Source organism: Lagopus muta, chromosome 7, assembly GCF_023343835.1.
Source record: "Lagopus muta isolate bLagMut1 chromosome 7, bLagMut1 primary, whole genome shotgun sequence".
Classification (NCBI taxonomy): domain Eukaryota; kingdom Metazoa; phylum Chordata; class Aves; order Galliformes; family Phasianidae; genus Lagopus; species Lagopus muta.
Window position 1 is genome coordinate 50,193,599 of NC_064439.1, and position 19,867 is coordinate 50,213,465.

At 40.2% G+C, this 19,867-nt stretch overlaps 1 protein-coding gene across 3 annotated transcripts in view; it reads right to left on the bottom strand.

Annotated features, from left to right (window-relative positions):
- Window positions 1-19,867, bottom strand: part of GLI3 (GLI family zinc finger 3) — a 203,718-nt gene that overhangs the window by 182,668 nt on the left and 1,183 nt on the right. For all 3 annotated transcript variants that reach the window (XM_048951158.1, XM_048951156.1, XM_048951157.1), the window contains one exon: window positions 7,799-7,961. In XM_048951158.1, coding sequence (XP_048807115.1) covers window positions 7,799-7,922 — 124 coding nt within the window. In that variant the 5' untranslated portion in view covers window positions 7,923-7,961. The remainder of the gene's footprint in view (window positions 1-7,798; window positions 7,962-19,867) is intronic.

Below are 19,867 nucleotides of genomic sequence, written 5' to 3' on the forward strand. Positions count from 1 at the left end.
ACTGGTGGACTTTCAGTTTTTGCATTTACACAGGGCTGGAAGCAGAACAGTTTTTACATGCACGGAAAGTCGCACCAAATGAATGGAAAGCAGCATATTTTAAGTGGTTACCATGTGCAAAGAATGCACGTAGACAGCTCCTGCGTAGCAAGGCTCCAGCTGATGGCAGGCAGAAGATTAGGAACTGCTTTTTGAAAATCTGTCCCCTAAAGCCTCGCAAGTCAAATTTTAAAATCATCTGAACAAAACCCAGTATTTCCTGCGTTCTTCTCTTCTTCAAAGTGCCTCTGTGCACTTGAAATATGCATACATCAGTAGGTCCAGATCACACTTACACAACATTTTTCTGTGCTGCCAGCCTTAAGAGCAAAAACAGAACCTGCAAATTAAATTGTGACCACTTGCAGTATACATCAAAGGCAAAGACATTTAATGGGAAATAAGATAATAACAAAGCAATAAAATCTGTCTCAGACCCCTTAGTTGGGATGGCATCTCCCTCTCTCACTTCCCACCACCCAAAATAACGAGATATGACTTGGAAAGAACGCTGAGTGTGTAGTTTTAATATACAGAGTCTCATACCATACCCTAAGCACACTGCTCCCAGTTACTGGCACACACATGCAGGAACTATTCCCACGTATGCAGAAGCTGAGGTTTCATATCTTAAGGAAAAAAAAAAAAAAAAAAAAAGAATAAAGAAAAAGAAAATGAACGAAATAAATAGAAACATACAGAGCAGGAATATAATAAAATGCAACACTGATGCCAGGCTATTTCCTTTTAACTGGAGACAGATAAGAAACAGAAAGCATCATCTAGAAGTGAAAAGATGAATGCCATTTTAAAGCCTGTTAAGTAATTTAATTACTTCAACTGCCTTAATTTACTCAGATCAAACTGTACAGCCAAATACAGCGTCTGCCAGAAGAGTTGCCTGGCTTTAAGTCAACTTGAAGGATATTTAAAAAATTCTCTTTATTTTCTGTATGAAAAAGACCTACTCCACATTGCTCCTTCACTCACAAATTCCCAAGTTCAGTGTCTTCTCAGAACCCTCAGAAAAGAGTCCTTTTCTGCAAGGCTAACACTACCACTGCAGCTTCTGCTTCCAGCAGCTTTTTTCCCAGTGAAAAGAAAAAACAACTCTGGGCTGCTCTCCCCAACAACACTGGCCTCCTGCAAAGCACAAGCTCCAGAGCATTGATGCCATACGGTACAGATTCATTTTGAACCTTTTTACTGCTGCCTCTCTTTAATCTATTTCAGAACCCAGGTACATCTCGAATATGGTTGGTTAGGTGTATGGGTGGGCTTTCATTGGTGGTTTTTTTTTTTCTGCTCTTCAGGAAAAATAGAGAAAAAAAAGAGCCAAACTTTTCCTAGTATGTAATTCCCTAAATCTAACCTTCACCTCATTCAGGTGGTAAGACTGTGCCAAAAACTAATGTTTTCTGCCGGTTCCACCTCGTGTTATCCAGCAGGATGTTAAGTCATTACTTACTGATTACAGTGATTGCAAGGGTAAGCCACTCAATCATCTCTTTCTGGAACTTGCAAAGGGATACAGCAGGACTGACATTTAATATCCCTTATACTATTAACCACTAAAGGGAGGGGAAAGAAGGGGGAAAAATGGAGGGAAATCTCTGCAGAATTAATGAAGCAATACCATACTGCATTTGCAGATCATTTGCTTTAGAATAAGGTATGGGTAGGGCTGGCTCACTGAGGAATAACAATGGAAAACAGCATCAGGCAGCACGAGTTATTGCAGTTGACGACAAACCCTAATTTGATGACTAAAATTTTATTAGTAAGCATAAAGGACCACGGATGCATTACCCTGAATGAATACGTACTTAATCAGTCGCTCACATCAGATTACCATATACCAAGACAGGCGGTCCACACTTAATTACAACCTCCACAGCTCCAGCTTCCAATACTTACAAAGCCTCAGGAGAGCTTACTCTCCCCAAGACAGGGCATACCTCCGAACCTGGCCACAGTTATTGGAACAGAACAGAAGGATACACAAAATCTTTTTACTTCAGCTCTCTGTCCTGATTTTCCAGTACTATTGTATGAGCCCTTTACTCTTACTTTTCATGCTACTCCACACCACCATTACAGATGAGAACTGTCTGGAATATTTGCCTTGCTGCCTATACACTGAAGCTTGTCACTTCCCTTCCAAGATCTGATATGAATGTACTAAAGGCTGTTGTTTCCTCCTTCACCTGAAAATGAGACCTGCGTAGGGCCCCTCCATACCTTCTGATGCCAGCAGAGGAAGCAGGGTCTCCTGACCACTCCATAGGATCAGATCTCATATAATCACTCCGGGGCTCAGTTTGCAGGCCACTAAAGTAGTGCAGGCAATGTTTCTTGATACTCAACAATCTCTTTTGAACCCTGACCTTTCATCGGGACCCTGAGCACGCCAGTCCAACCAGGGGGCCAAGAATGAGCATTATGATTAACACCTACTTAAAGGTGAGCTTGAAAGCAAGCAGCAGGATGGGCAACCAACTGAAAGTTTAAACAGGAAATACGATTCCTATGGAGTTGCAGGCTGCCACATACTTTCCTCATTCGATCCTTGAAGAACTATTAGGGAAAGAAAAAAAAAACAGAAAAAAAAGAGACCTAGATATAGCCAACTCTTCTGAAAGAATCAAAGTGGACGAATGAACTTCCTCTCATTTATTCATCTATCAAGATCCGTCTTAAGTTACATCATCATTAAGATAATAATTTCTGCTTTCTATTGCTTTAAAGCATGTTCCCAGTAACTATCTGACTCTGATAAAGGTAGTGAAGTCCACAACCTACATACGTTTATAATTAGCTTTTTTTCTAAGGCAGAGTAACAGGTTAATAAGAAATATCAGATTACACTGGAAAGAGCTCACGGGTCAAAAACTAGACAAAACACATCAAACTGAAAATAAGTGCTTGCCTGTCAGACACTGAACCAGCCTCTACACAGTAACTGCATTGTTTCAATGCAACATTAAAAAAATCAGTATAGAGCCAAAAAGTGCAAAAGAGGAAAACATCTTAGTCACTGACAAAGCTCACAAGCTAAACAGTAAGTAAATCAAGGCTGAACACAGTATTATAATCTCCTAATGTTCTCCAAGCAATGCTACGTGGTGCAAATTTGCACTGTAAAAGCATTAATTTATCCTACACAGTAATTCCCTGCACTTACCAGAACATACAATGAATAACTAATTATATCTATACTGCCAATTCAATTTAAAAAATAAATAAACCGCATATAGCTAAGGGCTGTGTTGGATTTGCGTGGGGTTTTTTTGGTCAACACCAAAAAATGTACATGTTACAAAGTGGAGTGTAGTATGGAGATGACAGAGCATTAACATCCCTGCCTAACTTTAAGCAGGCCAAATACCCATAGGAGGGACAGGGGGGCTATTCCTGCACCCAAAATGAGGCATTTGCCCAAGGACTTGCTGAGTAGAGCTGGAGTCTTGACCTAAGTCAAGTCACTTGCTGTCACCTAAGCATGCTGCTGATGGCAGCAACAGCTTGCAGGGACTGCAGTGATGGCAGAGAAGCAGGTACAGTGCTCAGCCAGCCAGCTCACAAGCAGCCAACACCAAACACGCCCCTGCCAACGTGCACTGCTGGCATCCAGAGCACTTCAGCAAGGCAACTCAGCATGCAGTGCTGAATGTGTTCAGCTAAGACTGTTTTTTTTAATATTAGGGTTACTTAATGTTAAAGAAAGCACCATAATACCCAACACAGGCCCAGGAACACAGGCTTCACAGCCTGCAGTAGTAGCTGAAGGCTCCCCAGGGGGAGCACAGAACTAATTTTAATGAACATATTCACATATACTTCTCCTCAGAAAGCCAATCCATGCACAACTACATTGAAGCCTTTCTGTGCATGCAACAGCTTTCAGGATGATGACCTAAATCAAACACAGACATCACAGGAAACAGAGTCCCTCCAATATCACAAGACTGCCCTTTAATGATGAAACATGGTATGAAATGAGCAGGCCAGACAGCACTGCACTATGGCAGCATGGTGGCTTCATTATTGCAATGTAATTTTGCCATGACATAAAATAAGTATTTATTCGTTATTGCTGCTTCACCAAAGCAGATCAATCTGAACATATCAAATCAAGCACACACAAGCAAACATTTTATATCCTAGCAAAAACTTTTTTTTCGTACAGCCTTTTGTGAAAGACCATCTCCATTAGCAGTTTTCTTCAGCATTTTTTCTCCAGCAGTAAAAACAGCAGTCAAGCAAAGAAGCAGTAAAAGGAACAATTCGCAAAGAGAAGTTTCTTTGCAAACCATGAGCAGTTTGGTTAAGATACACAAAATGAAAAACACAGGAGAAAAGATCAAAAGCCTGCAAAGACGAATTCAAAACAAAGTAAGAGAGGTTCCAAATTACAAAGTCCCACCAGGCATCAAAGTGCAAAGATTTTTGTTATTACAAGTTACGATCAGTACTTTTTAGCTTTTTTGATCACATGTGTTCTAAAAGAAGTTTTAATTTGCTCCAGCACTAAGACCTTCCCCACATGTTTGGGCCTGGAGCACGTTTTAATGGCTTAGTTATAAATCTCTGAAATTAAGCGCTGATAATGGAAATGCTGGCAGAGCCTTATCTAAAACAGTGCGAGCATCTCAGTGATACAGCAAGAGTGTGGTTAGGTGAGTACAGCAGAAATCTTTCTTGTATTCAGTCATCACAGTAACTCAGAAGTGGCTAATGTAAACTATGGCCAAGCTTGATTATTGTTCGAGCCTACAGGGTGAACTTGCCTTGCAAGGGGCATCCACAGGCCTAGGCCTCATACCTTTGTTGCAGAGTTGGAGTTAACAATAACTGCCTTTCTCTCCGTCTTCCCCAACTTATTTCCCTTGCACATAGGTTTACAGCATGCTCTTCAATAACCAGTTTGCACACGATAAGATTTGGAAGGTTTCCATGCCCAGTATTCATTTCAAAATAGTTTCTACTAGAAGGTGCATTACCCACTTGTGGACGCTGTTGAAATAATGGTATTTTCTTTGCAATTAATGGTACGTCTTTTCATGATGACAAGCTTTTCATGAAACCCATAACCAACAACTTACCTATGATCCAAGTTCTGAGCACTCCGGGAAACAGCCGAGCTGTCTCTCCAACAGCTATCTCTCAAGTAAGTTACTTTGCAAACTTTGCTAATTAATGCATTGCCCAAAAGGAGGAGCATGAATATTAGACGTGTTTATGAGGAGATATTTGTATGACAGGCAGATGTTGCTTGGCAAGCATAGTGGTCTTCTGAGAAAGACAGCAAAGACCTTTCAGTCTTTTCGGTACTTTTAAGGGTATCTTACCTTGTTAAACAGAGCATTCAAATGCAAATCACAACCATTTAATAAATCCACAGCCCTCTGCAAAAAAGAGGCACTGAATCAGCAAAAACTGCATATTTTCTAGGAGTGGCATCTGGTATCAATTGATGGTGTTCCTGTAGTAGTACTCTTTCCAACATTAAGAATAAAAGATGTAAACGTGATGCAAGCTCAAGCTTTCACGCAAATTGGTCCCTTATTACCAGAATTCATTACTACAACAATCACATCTGCAAGAAGTGAACTTCAAAACATTGCAACAGTACAACTCATCCTTAAATTCCTAAAGCGTTGGTGGTAGGTTTTGTTTTGGTATGTGCTCCAAGGAGCTTTTAGACCAATAGAAAATTTTTCATGTCCAGGAAGGAATAGAAGTTTTTATTCCTTTAAATCCCAACCGTGCATCCCTATGAAACTGTTTACTTGGTTATGTGTGAAAGTAGATTATAAACCCAAACTTTGGAGACTCCGGTGACTTCCCCAAATATAAGAAGACTGTTGCAAGACTGGCTCTCACTCACTGAAAACAGAGGTAACTGACACTACCTTAAACAAATGCAAGCTCAGGCCCCAGGATGTGTACCACATGAGCATCTCAGTCCATTAACAGGAGAAAATCACAGTGACAAAAAAATGTTATTCATTAGATCTAGAATCTTTTCAACTCCTGAGAGTTTGATGACCCTGACACGCAGTAAAATACACCATCAAGATGCAAAAGGTAGTTAAGAACTAATGCTCCCATTAAGCTGATAGAATCGACAGAGAAAATGATCTGACCAAAGGATTTCAGTACACCAGTGTCAGAATTAGGTAGAGTTTACTCTTAGCTTTCTAATCTAAATGCTTGATGATACTGTTAAACCCAGCCCAAACAGTCGAGAGATGTGTGCCAATATTGAGTTTGAGTACAGACCCCTGACATCAAAGAACATGCATATGTGTTTAAGTGTGCATCTGTTTGAGAAATTGGGCCAACGCGGAAAATCCTATTATTAAAAAAAAAAAAAGCCAACAACACAATGGGGAGCTCCTCAGCTAATGTGCACCTCTGTAATTCTATTGACAGCAACGGATCTACAATGACTTACACCAGCTGAGGATCTAATTTCATATGCCTTAGAAAACTGATGCAACTTTTTCCATAGCTGTTCAACAGTTTCTATATTCTCGTGGGGATCAACCCAAACTGTTAGGTCAGCAGGTGCTGAGTTTGCTTTGAATCTGAAGTCCAGTCACACACAAGGATGCTGGGACTTGTGCCATCTATTTTTTACTGACCCACAGAGATTTCCCTCTAGAATGGCTGTAGGATTCGTGGATTTTGTACTTTACTCCACTTGGACACAGATGTTTCTCTGAGAGTACAAACCTTTCTTCAAGTTATCAAAGTGAAAAACTAACCAGGATCACAAGACCAGATATTCAAGTGAGAATGACAGAAGCAGAACGGGTAGACAGAAAACGTTTTGCCAGGGATCCACGAGGACTCTCCAAAATATGCAGAAAGCCATTTTCCACTTTCAGCAATTATTGGATTAATTTAGGAAAAGAAAAAAAAAATAAAGCAAAAAAAAACAATAGTTAATCTGCAGCTATCCAAAACCTACAGGGCCAAACTCTCATGACATTTTTTCAAGTAGTGTTTTTCCTAGCCTGCAAAGGGAGTTTTTCACTAGTGTGGATCAATACGCTCAGCCCTCTTAAACTGGAAAATGAAAGGGCTGGAATTGGGCTCACACATTCTCTGGAGAAGTAGAAAATACATAAAATTTTCAAGTGAGGTAATCTCTGTGGAGAATTAAGAAAACTACTCTGCTTTTGCAAATTGACAAGCTGTACGTTCACAATTTTGAAACGAACTCATGGAGGGATACACTCATAGCACAATGTTTTATTGCTGGCTGTTAAAGAACTTTAGGGAGGTTGGGGCTGCACTTTGTGAGGAGCAAGTTTATTTGTAAAAGGAGAAGACAAAAATCCTTTGCCATAAATTTAGACAGGGCTACTTCTGTCTCTTTTGTAATAACTAATAATCTAACTAGTGAAAAAGATTTCAGTGGCAAAATGCAAAGCACTCCTAAGCCCTGCCAGGCTAATCAAGACAATTTCTAAAACGCCAAAAACAGGAACTTCCTATTAAAAATAACTCAGCACATTTACATCTCAAATTAGAACATTTGGAAGAAAAAGACATCACCTGATGCCAAAACAGGCCTCACTGTGTCCTGTCACTTTTCCACCACCACCACCCCCCGTGTTTGTTTTCTTTAGCCTTTACTTAGAACAAACACTGATCCAGGTGCAAATGCTCACTCAATTCACAAGGAATGCAGTGAACATAAAATTACTGTAGGTTTGGCTGCTAGTAAATTCCTGCTGTTACTCACCATTGGAAGTTGTGCTGGAGGCAACAGCTTTCTCACTGACATCTGTTCGATTGGAGCATTTCACGATGGAATTCTCCACTTTTTTCTTCTCTGTCGTGGTAGAGCTATGGGACTGCGCCTCCATGGTGACTTCTCATTACTTCAGCTCTTCTTGTACTAATACCTGAATGAAACAAGAAAGTCATACCCTTTAAATACCACTGGAAAGCTTAGCTCAAGACCTGTCACATCTCTCAGCTGAAGAAAAGCCTGCAGCACAGCTGTATTAGCAGCCCAGAGGACATTTCCAGATGCCCATCAAATCAGGTTTGCATGCATGAATTCCTGAGAAATTTAAGGAGAAGCTAACACTAAAAACAAGCATGTTCTTCTTTAAAAAGAATCAGCATCACAAACCACTCTACTGCTTGATGGGCTGGCCCTCTTTTTCAAACTTCTGGGGTTTTAAGAGATGTCTGGGGAGGGAGTGGGGGGGGGGCTGAAGACTTTATCCACAGCACTTACATCCACAGCACTTTGGAATAATGCAGAAGAAATCAAGCAGACATTCATGTTGACTATAGTAGCCAAATATTTAAATTTCAACTCGCACACTATCCGAACACACTGCAGTTATCCTGTCTATCTCTGCTCTTGTCCTACTTGTGTAAACATCTCTCATTTTGTTTGTTCAGAAATCTAACTCAAACAAAAGTGCATTGGAGCAACACCCTGAAAACCACAGGGAAAGGCAAATATTATTGCTAGTGGCAGTTAATGAGATTGCTTTCTTTTGTATGCAAACTCTGGAAATGGAAGGCTCTGTAGATGTGCCTGTCTGCCTTTCTGGACTCTTCTCAGTGTCACCTCCAGCAATATGTTCATTTTATATCCCTTGGACCACTTCACTTTTTCAAGCACTCGTCAGCAGCTTCACCCAATGCACACCTATCTTCCCAAGCAAGCTGCACATAAATAGCTGGTAGCAAGCACACACCGTTCCTAGAGCTAACGTCCTCATGCTCTGGTATTTTGAACATCAACAAAAATTAATAATAAATAAATGAACAGCACTGCAGTCATTAGCTAAATGAGTCTGAAACGGAAGTAAGTTGTGCTGCTCTAGATCAAGATTTAAAAGAATTCAAATAACAAAGGCTTCAAAACAAGCCACAAACTAAACTGTAATGAAGCGTAATTACATTAGCAACCCGTTTCCTCAATTCTGACAGTCAGAAAAAAAAAGAAAAAAAAGGCTACAAAGCCAATTCACCACAAACACAGCTGTCTAGTAAACCTTCCCCTTTTCCACCTCCCTAGTAGGAGTTCTTTTTAATAGCACAATAAAACACTCCAAAGCCTCATTGTTATACAGTAGGGATCAAAGAGGAGCCCAATCACTAAATGAATCATTATTTAGCTAGGCAGCATGGCCAGGGAACTGGACTAGATAGCATAGCCCCACTGCCACTGACCTACTGGTCCAACCTCCAGCAAAGCATTTGTCCTTCTTTGAGCTTCTCCCTGGCTAAAAAAAGGAGTAAGAAAGCTCTGCCTGCCATGACAGAACACATTCAAGAGTACTTCTACCTGTTAAAATGCTACATTATAGCGACCTGAGAAATGATAGAAGGTGACCTCCTTACCATGCAGGGGAGAGCTAACAACAGTCCTCACTTATCTCCTCAATATTTGAGCATTGCTGGGTATATCTCATACAAGCTTTATAAATAGGACCTTTCCAAATTTCACATATGCTTCCCCTCCTTCATCTTGTGCAAGATAATGCACAGCCAAGGTCAATTCTCATCCACATCAGGCTGTTCAGACCACTGCAATGCAAGGGGAAGATGGTACTACTGCTAAGCTTTCCCTCTCACCCAGCTCAGAACGTGACCATTCTCTCTACAGCCTTGGTGACACAAGCATTAAAATCTGCCAGCAGCTATTCTCCAGCCACAGCACAAGCTGGTCTTTCAATATGCTCTCACCTCCTTCAGCTGAGCTTTTAGGTATTCCCTAAGAACAGTTTTCTAGGCTCCCTCTGAAGGAGTTTTAAAAGTTCTATGTTTTCAGTTGTGGTTATTTTTCTTCTGCTTTGCCTTTTAAAGGGCCAAGGCATCTGTTGAGCCAGCACTTCCACTTACATCAAAGAATTTGGCTGTGTGAGAGCTCGGAGGAGAAAGCTGCAGAATGTGGCCCTCATTTTCTTCAGCCCTGAGTTCACAGGACTCTGTCTTCTGGCTCAGAGTCACAAAAGGAAATCTTGTACTCGCTACCTAAATAGAAAGGAAGACACCACGTAATTCACTCCATTTCACCAGGCCAGCAGTGGCATGAAGCACTACTGAAGTTCATGAAAAGGCTGGCAGGTGTCTACAGCATTCCATATCTCCTACCACTCTCTATCACTTCCATTTTTATGCTGCTGCTGCGGACAATGGTACAGAACACAGCTCTAAAATAGCAGCTGAAGTGGATTTTTGGTCAGAAAATTGCAGAATTGGCAATGTGCTAATATAAACATCTGCTCTTGGTACCTGTTCTGGTTCATGTCTGCTTAGTTTACATACAGGAGACTGTTCTTATTAGTGTCAGCATTGAAGAGAGAATGCTGCGCAAGTAAACTTTCTTCTTTGGTCCAACTCTCTGCATCCCTGGCTGAGTGCTGCATACATTTCCCCTGTGCTTTCCTTCCTCTCATGCTCCAAGGTGTCTGCAAGAATTCCAGCAGCTCCAGCTACATTCCAGTGCTGCACCAACTCTATGGCGACAGGCATGGATGGAGAAGTAAAGGCAGGAAAGACTGCAGGACCAATGGTCTGAGATGTGTGCCTTGGTGTGTTTCACCATCTGATAACGGAGACAGACAACTGGAAATCAATATGGTGCCCCAAAAAACCTTCTTGTCACAAACACAAGCTGACGCCTGTGTCGAAAACACAAACAAGATGCACAATTCTTTTAGAATCGTTGTAATTCTGCCCGTTTTTTATTTTCTTACAGAAATTGTACAGAAATATGAGAATTGCAATCTACCAAAAAAAAAAAAAAAAAAAAAAGGAAGAAAAACAAACAAAAAAACGTCAAGAAAGTCTGGGACAATGTGAAAATTTATTTCCACTCTGGCTGCTAATCCCTATCAAAAAGCATTCTGAAAATCAGCCAGCCTGACCTCATCTTCACATTAAAATACGATGTGGTTTATTTTACAGCGTACAGGGCTCCTGCCAGCACGTGGGTCAGTGATTTCCCAGTTCTTGCCCCTAGGCTTGAGACAATATACTTCTATTCAGCAGGGATGAGCTCCTTATTCTAAAAAGCAGAGCTAGTTTCAGTCGGCTCTCCAGCATCTTCATGTGCATATGAATAGCAATGAACCGCTATAAAGGTGCATGGGCGAAAGTCTGAACTTTCCTAAGTAAGTAGAGAGATAAACATTCCTTCCTGAAAGCAAACATTCATGGCTTTTCCCCATTCAACCATGCCTGAACCTTTTCTAATATCCCTAAAGCCTGACCTCCCTGCGCAATTAAATTCCAGACCCCCATTTTAAACCGAATCCTTCCCAAAATTGCAACCTGCCTGCAGGTGTGTCTCTTCCTTTTTTGAACCATACATGCAAACTTTCACAAATGCATCTTTAGTTGGAGAAAAAAAACACGAACAAGCTTAATTACACAAGGAAAACTGTCTCTTCTAAATGGAGCATCAATGGCAATATGTTGGCAATGTATTTGGAACAAAAAATTCTTTCAAGCAGTTTGAAATGATACAATTTCCGCTCCGACGTATGTTGGTCATAAAACTGTGCCTCACTGTAGTAAAACAATCGTATTAATATAGCGGGGAGGGGAAAAAAAGTCTCTGTGCATTTACTCACAGTGTCAACTAACTGAAATGAGCGGAGCAGCCCTCTACCCAGAAGAGCAGGAAACATGACCCTTTCTGAGCACTGCACTGCGGTTTTCCAAGGAATCCTCAGCTCTGTCCTGCTCAGCTCCTCCCTGGATTACTTCTCAGACCACTGTTTTCTTTTTTTTAAGCCAATAACTTCATTTGAAGGACCTGATCACGCACACATTTGTGCATGTAAACAATCTCAATGACCGTTAACAAGACTACCCTGCTTCCATATAAGCTGCCAGGAATCAGCATCTGAAACTCAATTTGCATGTTAGGTTGGTTTTAACTCTGCCTTTATGAAGTACATGTTTGAGGAGGTACCTTTTAATGCATTGTTTAAAAAAAAAAAAAAAAAAAAAAAAAGCCTCTCGCTGCTTCATTCGATGCCGCTGCAGTTGTATTCAGTTCATTAACAAGTGGTTTGCATCCGCTGAGAAGAGCTGTCTGAAATAGCAGTGTCACAGCATTCATCATCATTACATCAGCAGTAGGGAAGCTCAGACTGATTGCTATCAACAACCAGAGTGCCCCAATCAGCGTGCAAGCAAACATAGCATGTTTAATTTTTCAGAAACGACTCTGGGTATTTAGGGTGGTTCATAGGTACCGCTTTGATCCGCACTACTGGAAGTAGTCTTTGGGGACACAGCACATCTTGAAGAGCACAACTGTATGAAAGTGAAAAACACAAGGGGAGGCACAAAGAACAATCAGGCCATTACAGCCTCCCTCAACCATAAAGGACCCTTTATCAATTTTATCAAAACCGGTTACACTGTTCCTTGGGATTATTTAAGCATACAAAAAAAATCCGTCTTGTTCAGATCCATCTGAACGCAAAATTTACACGAGGCAATTTTATGCTGTTCTATGGGAGCTATTTCACACTGATTTATTCAGGCCTGATTCAGGTACACTTAACTTCCAAAACCCACCTAGATCTCAGCACTGCTTTTCACCAAACCTGCTGGCAAAGCTGCCCTGACAGAGTTACCCCCGACAGCACTTGCTAAAAAATACTCAGATATTTTAAGAAATATCTATCAGTTACAATATTAACCTCTTGGAACACTTCACTATTTTTATAACAGCTACAGGAACTCATCTAAATGCTACAAATTTTTGAAATAGTTTCACCTTTTCTCAGTTCCCTGTGAGTGAAATCAGAGCTCTGCAAACCTCATTAACTACTCCTGGGCAAATTTCATTCAGATTCTTCCCCGGTGAGCCAACCGGTCACAGTAAGACTGATATAAATGGGATATTAAATAGGCTTACATTGACTATGTATAAAAACACATCGAGTCACTAATAAGCTGTGGAAGAGATATCTTACACTTCACAGTATTTATCTGTTTAACTTACATGCCTGATTTATAAACGCGCCAGTTGTGAACTTCGCCCAAATCTGTTTGAAATGCAAAGTAAAATTGGAAAAAAGACAAAACAAAATGATTGTATCAGACAGATTTGTTGCTCGAAATTAAAAAATACCCCAAGTTATAGGGCACCACGCGTATTAATGCAATCTTTCCAAATGCATTGCTATCCGCTGTCTCTTCCTGTAGGTTACTTTCCTTTGATTTCTTTCCCCCTTAAAGACTGAAAAACAACCAGACCTAAAGCCTGGTTAATGATGATCTGATCTGTTCCTGATAGGTTAAATAGCTCGTGGCAACAATAATGCGGGACCACAAACACAAAGGCAATCAGCTAGGCAAAGCAGTACTATTATCATCCTCGTGATTAAGATCCTAAGTGAGAAATTATTCTATGGAGTGCATTGAACTACTGATTAAGTGTAATAATTGCTTGGCTCCCAACTACATTTGCTTACATCTTTCTGATGCAGATCAACCGAACTGCTGAAAGTTATGAAAACATGTAAAGCATACACATACAGTAATATCAGTAAGGATGAGTAACAATCTCTACTGAGGCAGCACCTCAGCTTTCTTAAAACACAGCACCCATACACTCCTGCAAGATTATCTCTGCTCCTGTGATGATATTTATCCTGTTGTTAAGTAGGAGTCCAATTAAATATTTTTACTATCGCTTCAACAGATTAAACTCTGCATCTGAACTAACAAGCTTTCCACAAGGTAAAAAGTGATTTGTAGCTTCTTATCCAGTAAGTAGAACGTCATGGATAAAGGGACTGAAGGATTTGGGTCCAACTGCCCAACGGCTCAGCTCTCCATCTCACAGAAGCTGCTGTTTGGGGACAGGCAGCACAAAGCTGAGGGTTTCAGAGCCAGAACCTTCAGCACATTTTAGTGGCCTTTCATTTCAGAAACAATATATCCTCAAATTTAAGATCTACATTCCACTTCTTCTTCGAGACTCTTTGGATTTAGTAACCAAAAATTACAATGAAAAGCACAAACTAAAACAAGTCATGTTGTTAACACTGCAACTAAGTAGTTGTTATTTAGATTACGTGGCCGTGGGTTTTAATTTTAATTTTGACCCTCTCACAAACGATCACAGAAAACAGAAAGAATAAATGTTGTTTCTTAAAAAAATACAAAGTGCTGCACATTTTTCAAGCCTCCAAATCTGTAAATATACTGGGAGGAAGGGACGAGATAAGGGTTAAAAACACTAACGCATACTCTTTGCAAAGTAGACCTCCTGCCCAATTAAACCAATATTGGTAGAAAATTAAGAGTAAGCTTATTTTGCAGGTCTACACATCCTTGTACTCTGAAGTCCAGAGCAGGAGAAACCCTAATGATTATGTCAAAGTGCAATTAGCTGTGAAAGAATAAACATGGAGAAAAATATCTCCCGTAGACTGCTTGTAGCAATAGCCTAAACTAAGAGTTCAAGCTTCCCTACTAGGTCTACACTCAGTTTTTGCCCATATCTTTCTTCAGGAATTCAGTAGCACCAACTCTGAAACAAAGTTAAAGTACAGCAGAGTGGCTTCCCCCTGTAAAACACTTGTTTTACAAAACCTGATTTAGAGCATTCATGAGCTCAAGACCTGAAAGCACAGGAGTATGCACAGAGAAACACAGTCAGCCAGTCTTGCTGTGTTGATAACAAACCCCACGACTTCTTCTGTTGATACTATTATTAGCATTAGAAGCATATATGGTGAGGATATACAACGCTTTCTTCTTTTCTTTCTTGCTGATATTTCAACAAACAGCTTGGTAAAGCAAATTATAAACATCTGTAGCGGGTGTGCTTTGCATTATGATTCATTTGGTTCATCAAATAAGAAGTCCCTACAACTGCCACAGAAAAATGCAGAAATACTCTAATTCAGAGCTCTAAACTTAAACACAAATTCCAATGGCATGATCATTTTCTTCACACTTCTTGCTTTATCTCATCAATCCAAACAGATGAAAGTTTCTTTAGAACCAAAACTAGAGCTATATATCAATGTCAATCTATACGGGAACTAAGCTCAAGGAAGAATATATTTCATATACAACCAGTGCAAAGATCTGTCTTCTGTTTCCAACTTATGATATGCAAATGAGAGAAGAAAAGATTGTATGTATCCAATATTTTTAAATTAGCATCTTAAAATTAAAGGTTCAATAGAATGTTCATGAAAGTCCTATGCTGTGATCAGCACTCCCATTCCTGGAATAGTATTTATCTACTTAGCTTACTTTCAACTCACGGGATACCTCAATCCAGAATTTCACATCCTAACCCAAGACAGATGTTTTAACGAGAGAGAGGAAAGCTCACCATAGCCAAGAAGAACTTCAAGCATGAAAAGAACTTTATAAAACATTATCTTCAGTCTTTATAGTTTATTTTAGGTTTTACACCTGTCTCACAATAGGAGTCAAACTGCATCGTGATTCCTTCAAGTTTTGGAAACTTGACAAAATACAACAGGACAACTCTGACCTGCTGCAGTGTGAATTCCCCTGCAATCCACCATCCATGTTCAAAGCGGGTAAGCACAGAATTATGCAGCTGTCTCACCGTCCAAGCGAAAACATTCGCCGTGAATTGAAAAGCCACACAAAAGCACACGACCCATTAGTTAAGGATTGGTAGTGCTAGAATTTCGTTTTAATTACGGGCAGTTCAGAACAGCGGACGCTGCGCAGCAGTGACGCTAACTTGATCTGTGTTTCTGACTGCTCAGGTATTCACGTATCTTATTTAACGAAGGCTCCATTCTCTCAGCAGCTGGATGAAGCACACTTCACATGCAGTTGATTTTCTTGACGTTAACAGATTCATGTAGAAAAAGAATTTCATCCCAAGCAGCAAACACTGCTGTGGGGATGGTTCAGCTCTACACCACCAACGAAGCAGCTGGGTCCTCAAGCCCTAACCTAAATATCAGACACCAAAAATAGGCAGCAGCGATCTGAGCATCATTGTAAAAAGGGATTACTGGCCTAGGTAATCAGTGCAGGAAGATAACTGACATAACAGTGGCCAATTCAGCTAACAAATTATTCCATTAGATCTTTGGTTATCAGTGGATTCTGATCTTATCAGTTCTGACACTCGGCAACTATTTGGAGACAAACGTGTTCTTTCCCAATTAGTTCGTCCTTCGTTGCAATCTAAACGATATTGCAGGTGTTTTTAAAAGATCTACGTACTGTCTTGTTTCTTGTTTGGCTCCTAAAAAGAGACAAAGCAAATCAACTCTCCAGATCGGCAGCTAATTTAACACGCTTCCAAGGTAACGCAGGTTCAATTAATTTACACGTACAGTGCACACAACAACAAAACCGCAGTATGGTGCCAGTGCAATCTGTAAGAAAGTTCTCCCCTAAACCTCTGCAGAAAGCGGCCTTAAAAGAAAGCAGGGATTAGAGTGAGCTGGAAGGTAGGGAGGGGACTTACCTCAAACCCAGCCAAGCGGAAATCAGAGCGGTAATTCTACAAGTCTGCGGAGCACACTTTTAGAGCTGTAATGGTGTGAAGAAGTACTGGGCAGCATTGCCTGAAGGCAGCACTAATACACTGATGACTAATGACTGGGCCATGCAGACAATGAATTTGGGGGTTGAAAACTAACAGAAACCGTGCAGCACCTTGACAAATGGGCTTTCAAAATTTCATTCACTGAATAACCTTTAAGCATAAAATTGGCTCAAGTTCTCTTGGGAAAAACATGACACATGTTGTTGGACAATAAGTACTTTCCTTTTTAATTAAAACTATTACGCCAAATACATAAACATGATTACAGCGAATAAAACGTAAGAGTTAACTCTTTAACAGCTACAAAACAAGGCAGGACCTGGAAGCTGAGGTGCAATGCCACCCGTTCTTAAGGGCCAACAAATTCCGGGGATCACTACCTGATTCCCTGAAACTCACCACCGGCAGAACACGTTTTCCCTTCTTTGACACTGAAAGGAGAATGAGAACTTCAAAGGTATGTTTAATGAGCTGCTACAAATACAATTGGTTAAAAGAGGCTCAGAAATTGTGCACTAAAAGCTACATTGTGCTTAGAATTACAACTGGAAAAGTCTCATTTTAAAGAGCCCGGTCCAAGTGAAGCCCCCATAAAACAAATCAAGCCTCACATAAACTTTGTAACCTTGTGTACCGACAAACACATTAAAACAACAGAATCACACTTTAAACGGTCCCTTTCTCCAGTGCAGCCCACCTTCCAATTCGAAAACAGTAATTCTGGCTCTTTTTACAGACAGAGTGAAATATCTGAAGTGTCTCTAAATTAACAAGTACCACTTGCCCTAGACAGCATCGCCCTTAGCAGCTCCTAAAAACTTCAGAAAAGGATCTTAAAACAGGAAGCTTAGTGAGCTCATAAAACTGTTGTTGGAGCCAGGAACACATAGCATATTTAATCTGCGAACTGTGAGAGTCTACAATGATTTCAGCAAGATCTGAGGCATGCCCTCAAGGTTTGCTGGGATCTGGGATTAGGGAGTTGATAAGAACCCTCTACTGCCCATGGACATGTTTTTCTTCTGCAGTTAAACACAAATGCATAGAGACGTTTGACTGCTGCTTGGCGTTACTGCTCAAGTTATATAAAAGCTTTGCAGCTCCTTTTGCTGTCAATATATCAAAGTTAAAAAAAAATCATCAAAGTGTGAAATTTCATTTAAAGTCTTTGCCAGTCTACAGCTCTATTCCTCAGACCTATCAAATAAAAGTACAGATGAAAAATACACTGAGAGAACTTGAAAAGTTTGCAGCAGCACCCATGCCCTATTTTTGTTTATTCTGTCTCATTTTATTTGATATTAAAGTATAACAAATCAATTGCCTTATAAAAACGACAAAATCTGAAGGGAGGATGTCTATAAAACCTACGCTTAAAAGATGACTTGAAACCATTATTACAGCTGAACCTTTTGTTGAATAAAAAGCTTCCTCTGTAGCCATTTTAGCATTTTAATTGCCTAACTGCAAGTTGGCAGAAAATTTCTTGAATCTTCCAAAACAATCAGAATGACTACAGAAAATGAGTGCCAGAAAAACTTAAGCCTTCTTCAAAGTATTCTTTAGCTAGGGATTTACAACAATTGCATAAAGAAGAAAAGTCTGACTTTTAAGATAATCTACTATAGTCTAAAAGCATTAACATTCCATTACTAAGGTTTTCCTGAGGATTTCATGACTCATTGATTCACTCTTCCTTTAAGTCTGCTGCTTCTTTGCACATTACTGTCTGCATATAGCTGAGTGCACGCAACGCTGATCATTAAACTGTTTCCTTCCATAACTCCAAATAAATCCTGCTCTAATAAGCATCAGATTCCTTATTTATCTGGCAAGGATGACAAACTTTTCACTAGCAGTCTGCAAAACAAAACAAAACAAAACAAAAGTGCCATTCCTTGCTTGAATACATGGTATGGAATTCAAACACGCTACAGAGCACAGGTAATGAAATAGCCTTTCCAAAAAATGAGGCAGGAAGTGTAACTGGAACTACTTAAACTTTTAAGGGTCACCATCACATGCATGCAATTGTCCTGTTTAAAAAAAAAAAAAGAAAAAAAGAAGAAGAAAAAGAAAGGAAAAGAATAAGCAGTCTACAAGATGTGCAAATCATAATGATATCTGAAAACTTTAATAGTTTGGTTTCTCTAGCAACAGTTCCAAATCAGAGATGATTTATACAAACCAATAATTTCTCAGCTATAAAATGCTTTTGCACCTGAGAACGCACAACGTGCTTTTCACAGCTGCAGGTTGCTTACAACAGTAAATGCTGTCTTGGCCACCGCACGCATTCTCAAGTCAAAAGCATTACTCCACTTAAGCAGGAAAACGCAGGTGATGTCTTTGTTTTGTAGCACTTCCACGGAAATGCTCAGGAAAGCAGCGTGTCATGCTGAACAGCATGTGCAGTTATCTGAACGCAACTGTGCAGACATTAAAGCACCTCAAGCCATAATTTTACTTCCACTTCCTAGCAGAGAAAGGAATATACATACGCTAAGGGAGCAGACTTCTTACTCATTCAGAATCACATAATCCTGCTTTTAAAAGAAATAATCCTCCCCCTTAACGTAGCCTTCTCTCATAGTTGCTATTTTAAAATTGGGCTATACACCAAACTGAAAAGTATTTACACAGGAGCTCGTTAAACCCAAAGCTTCATTATATAAACAAGCTCTCAGGAGGCTGCTTACAGTTTACATTGCTACGCTCATTCACTACTACTTTGAATATATATTTCCTCTGAAATACTGCGCTGCGGTCGCGGCAATTTCTACATGTTAAGGTTACTTTACTTTTGAAACGCAGCATTTGTCTTCCTTCAAAATAATAGTGACACATGTAATTAAGAAAGTGTCAGATCACTATTAATTTTTAATAAAGAGCCTAAGTGAAATAATTATAGGAATCAATCAGTGAGGCACCTTCCCAAATTACAAAGCAAATGCACAAATATTCAAACTACTGAAGGCCAGTTCTGGCAGATTTCAATCCATAATCTGCCCGCAGACCAAATTCAAAACAACCTCGCAGCACAACTTGGCGATTTCCCGTCGTTCAGCTGATTGAAAATGCCTCCAAAACAGGTACTCACACCCCGCTCAGAGGCAGAGCGCCCTTTCAGAGACGCGTTCATTCAACCAGCCACGTTATCTCAAAGGTCTTGGAGAAATCCCGCTCCTGGAGGACGCACAAAAGACACCAAGTCTGCGGGCTGAGGCTTACAAAGGAGCTTTATTGAGCTCTGAGAGTCAG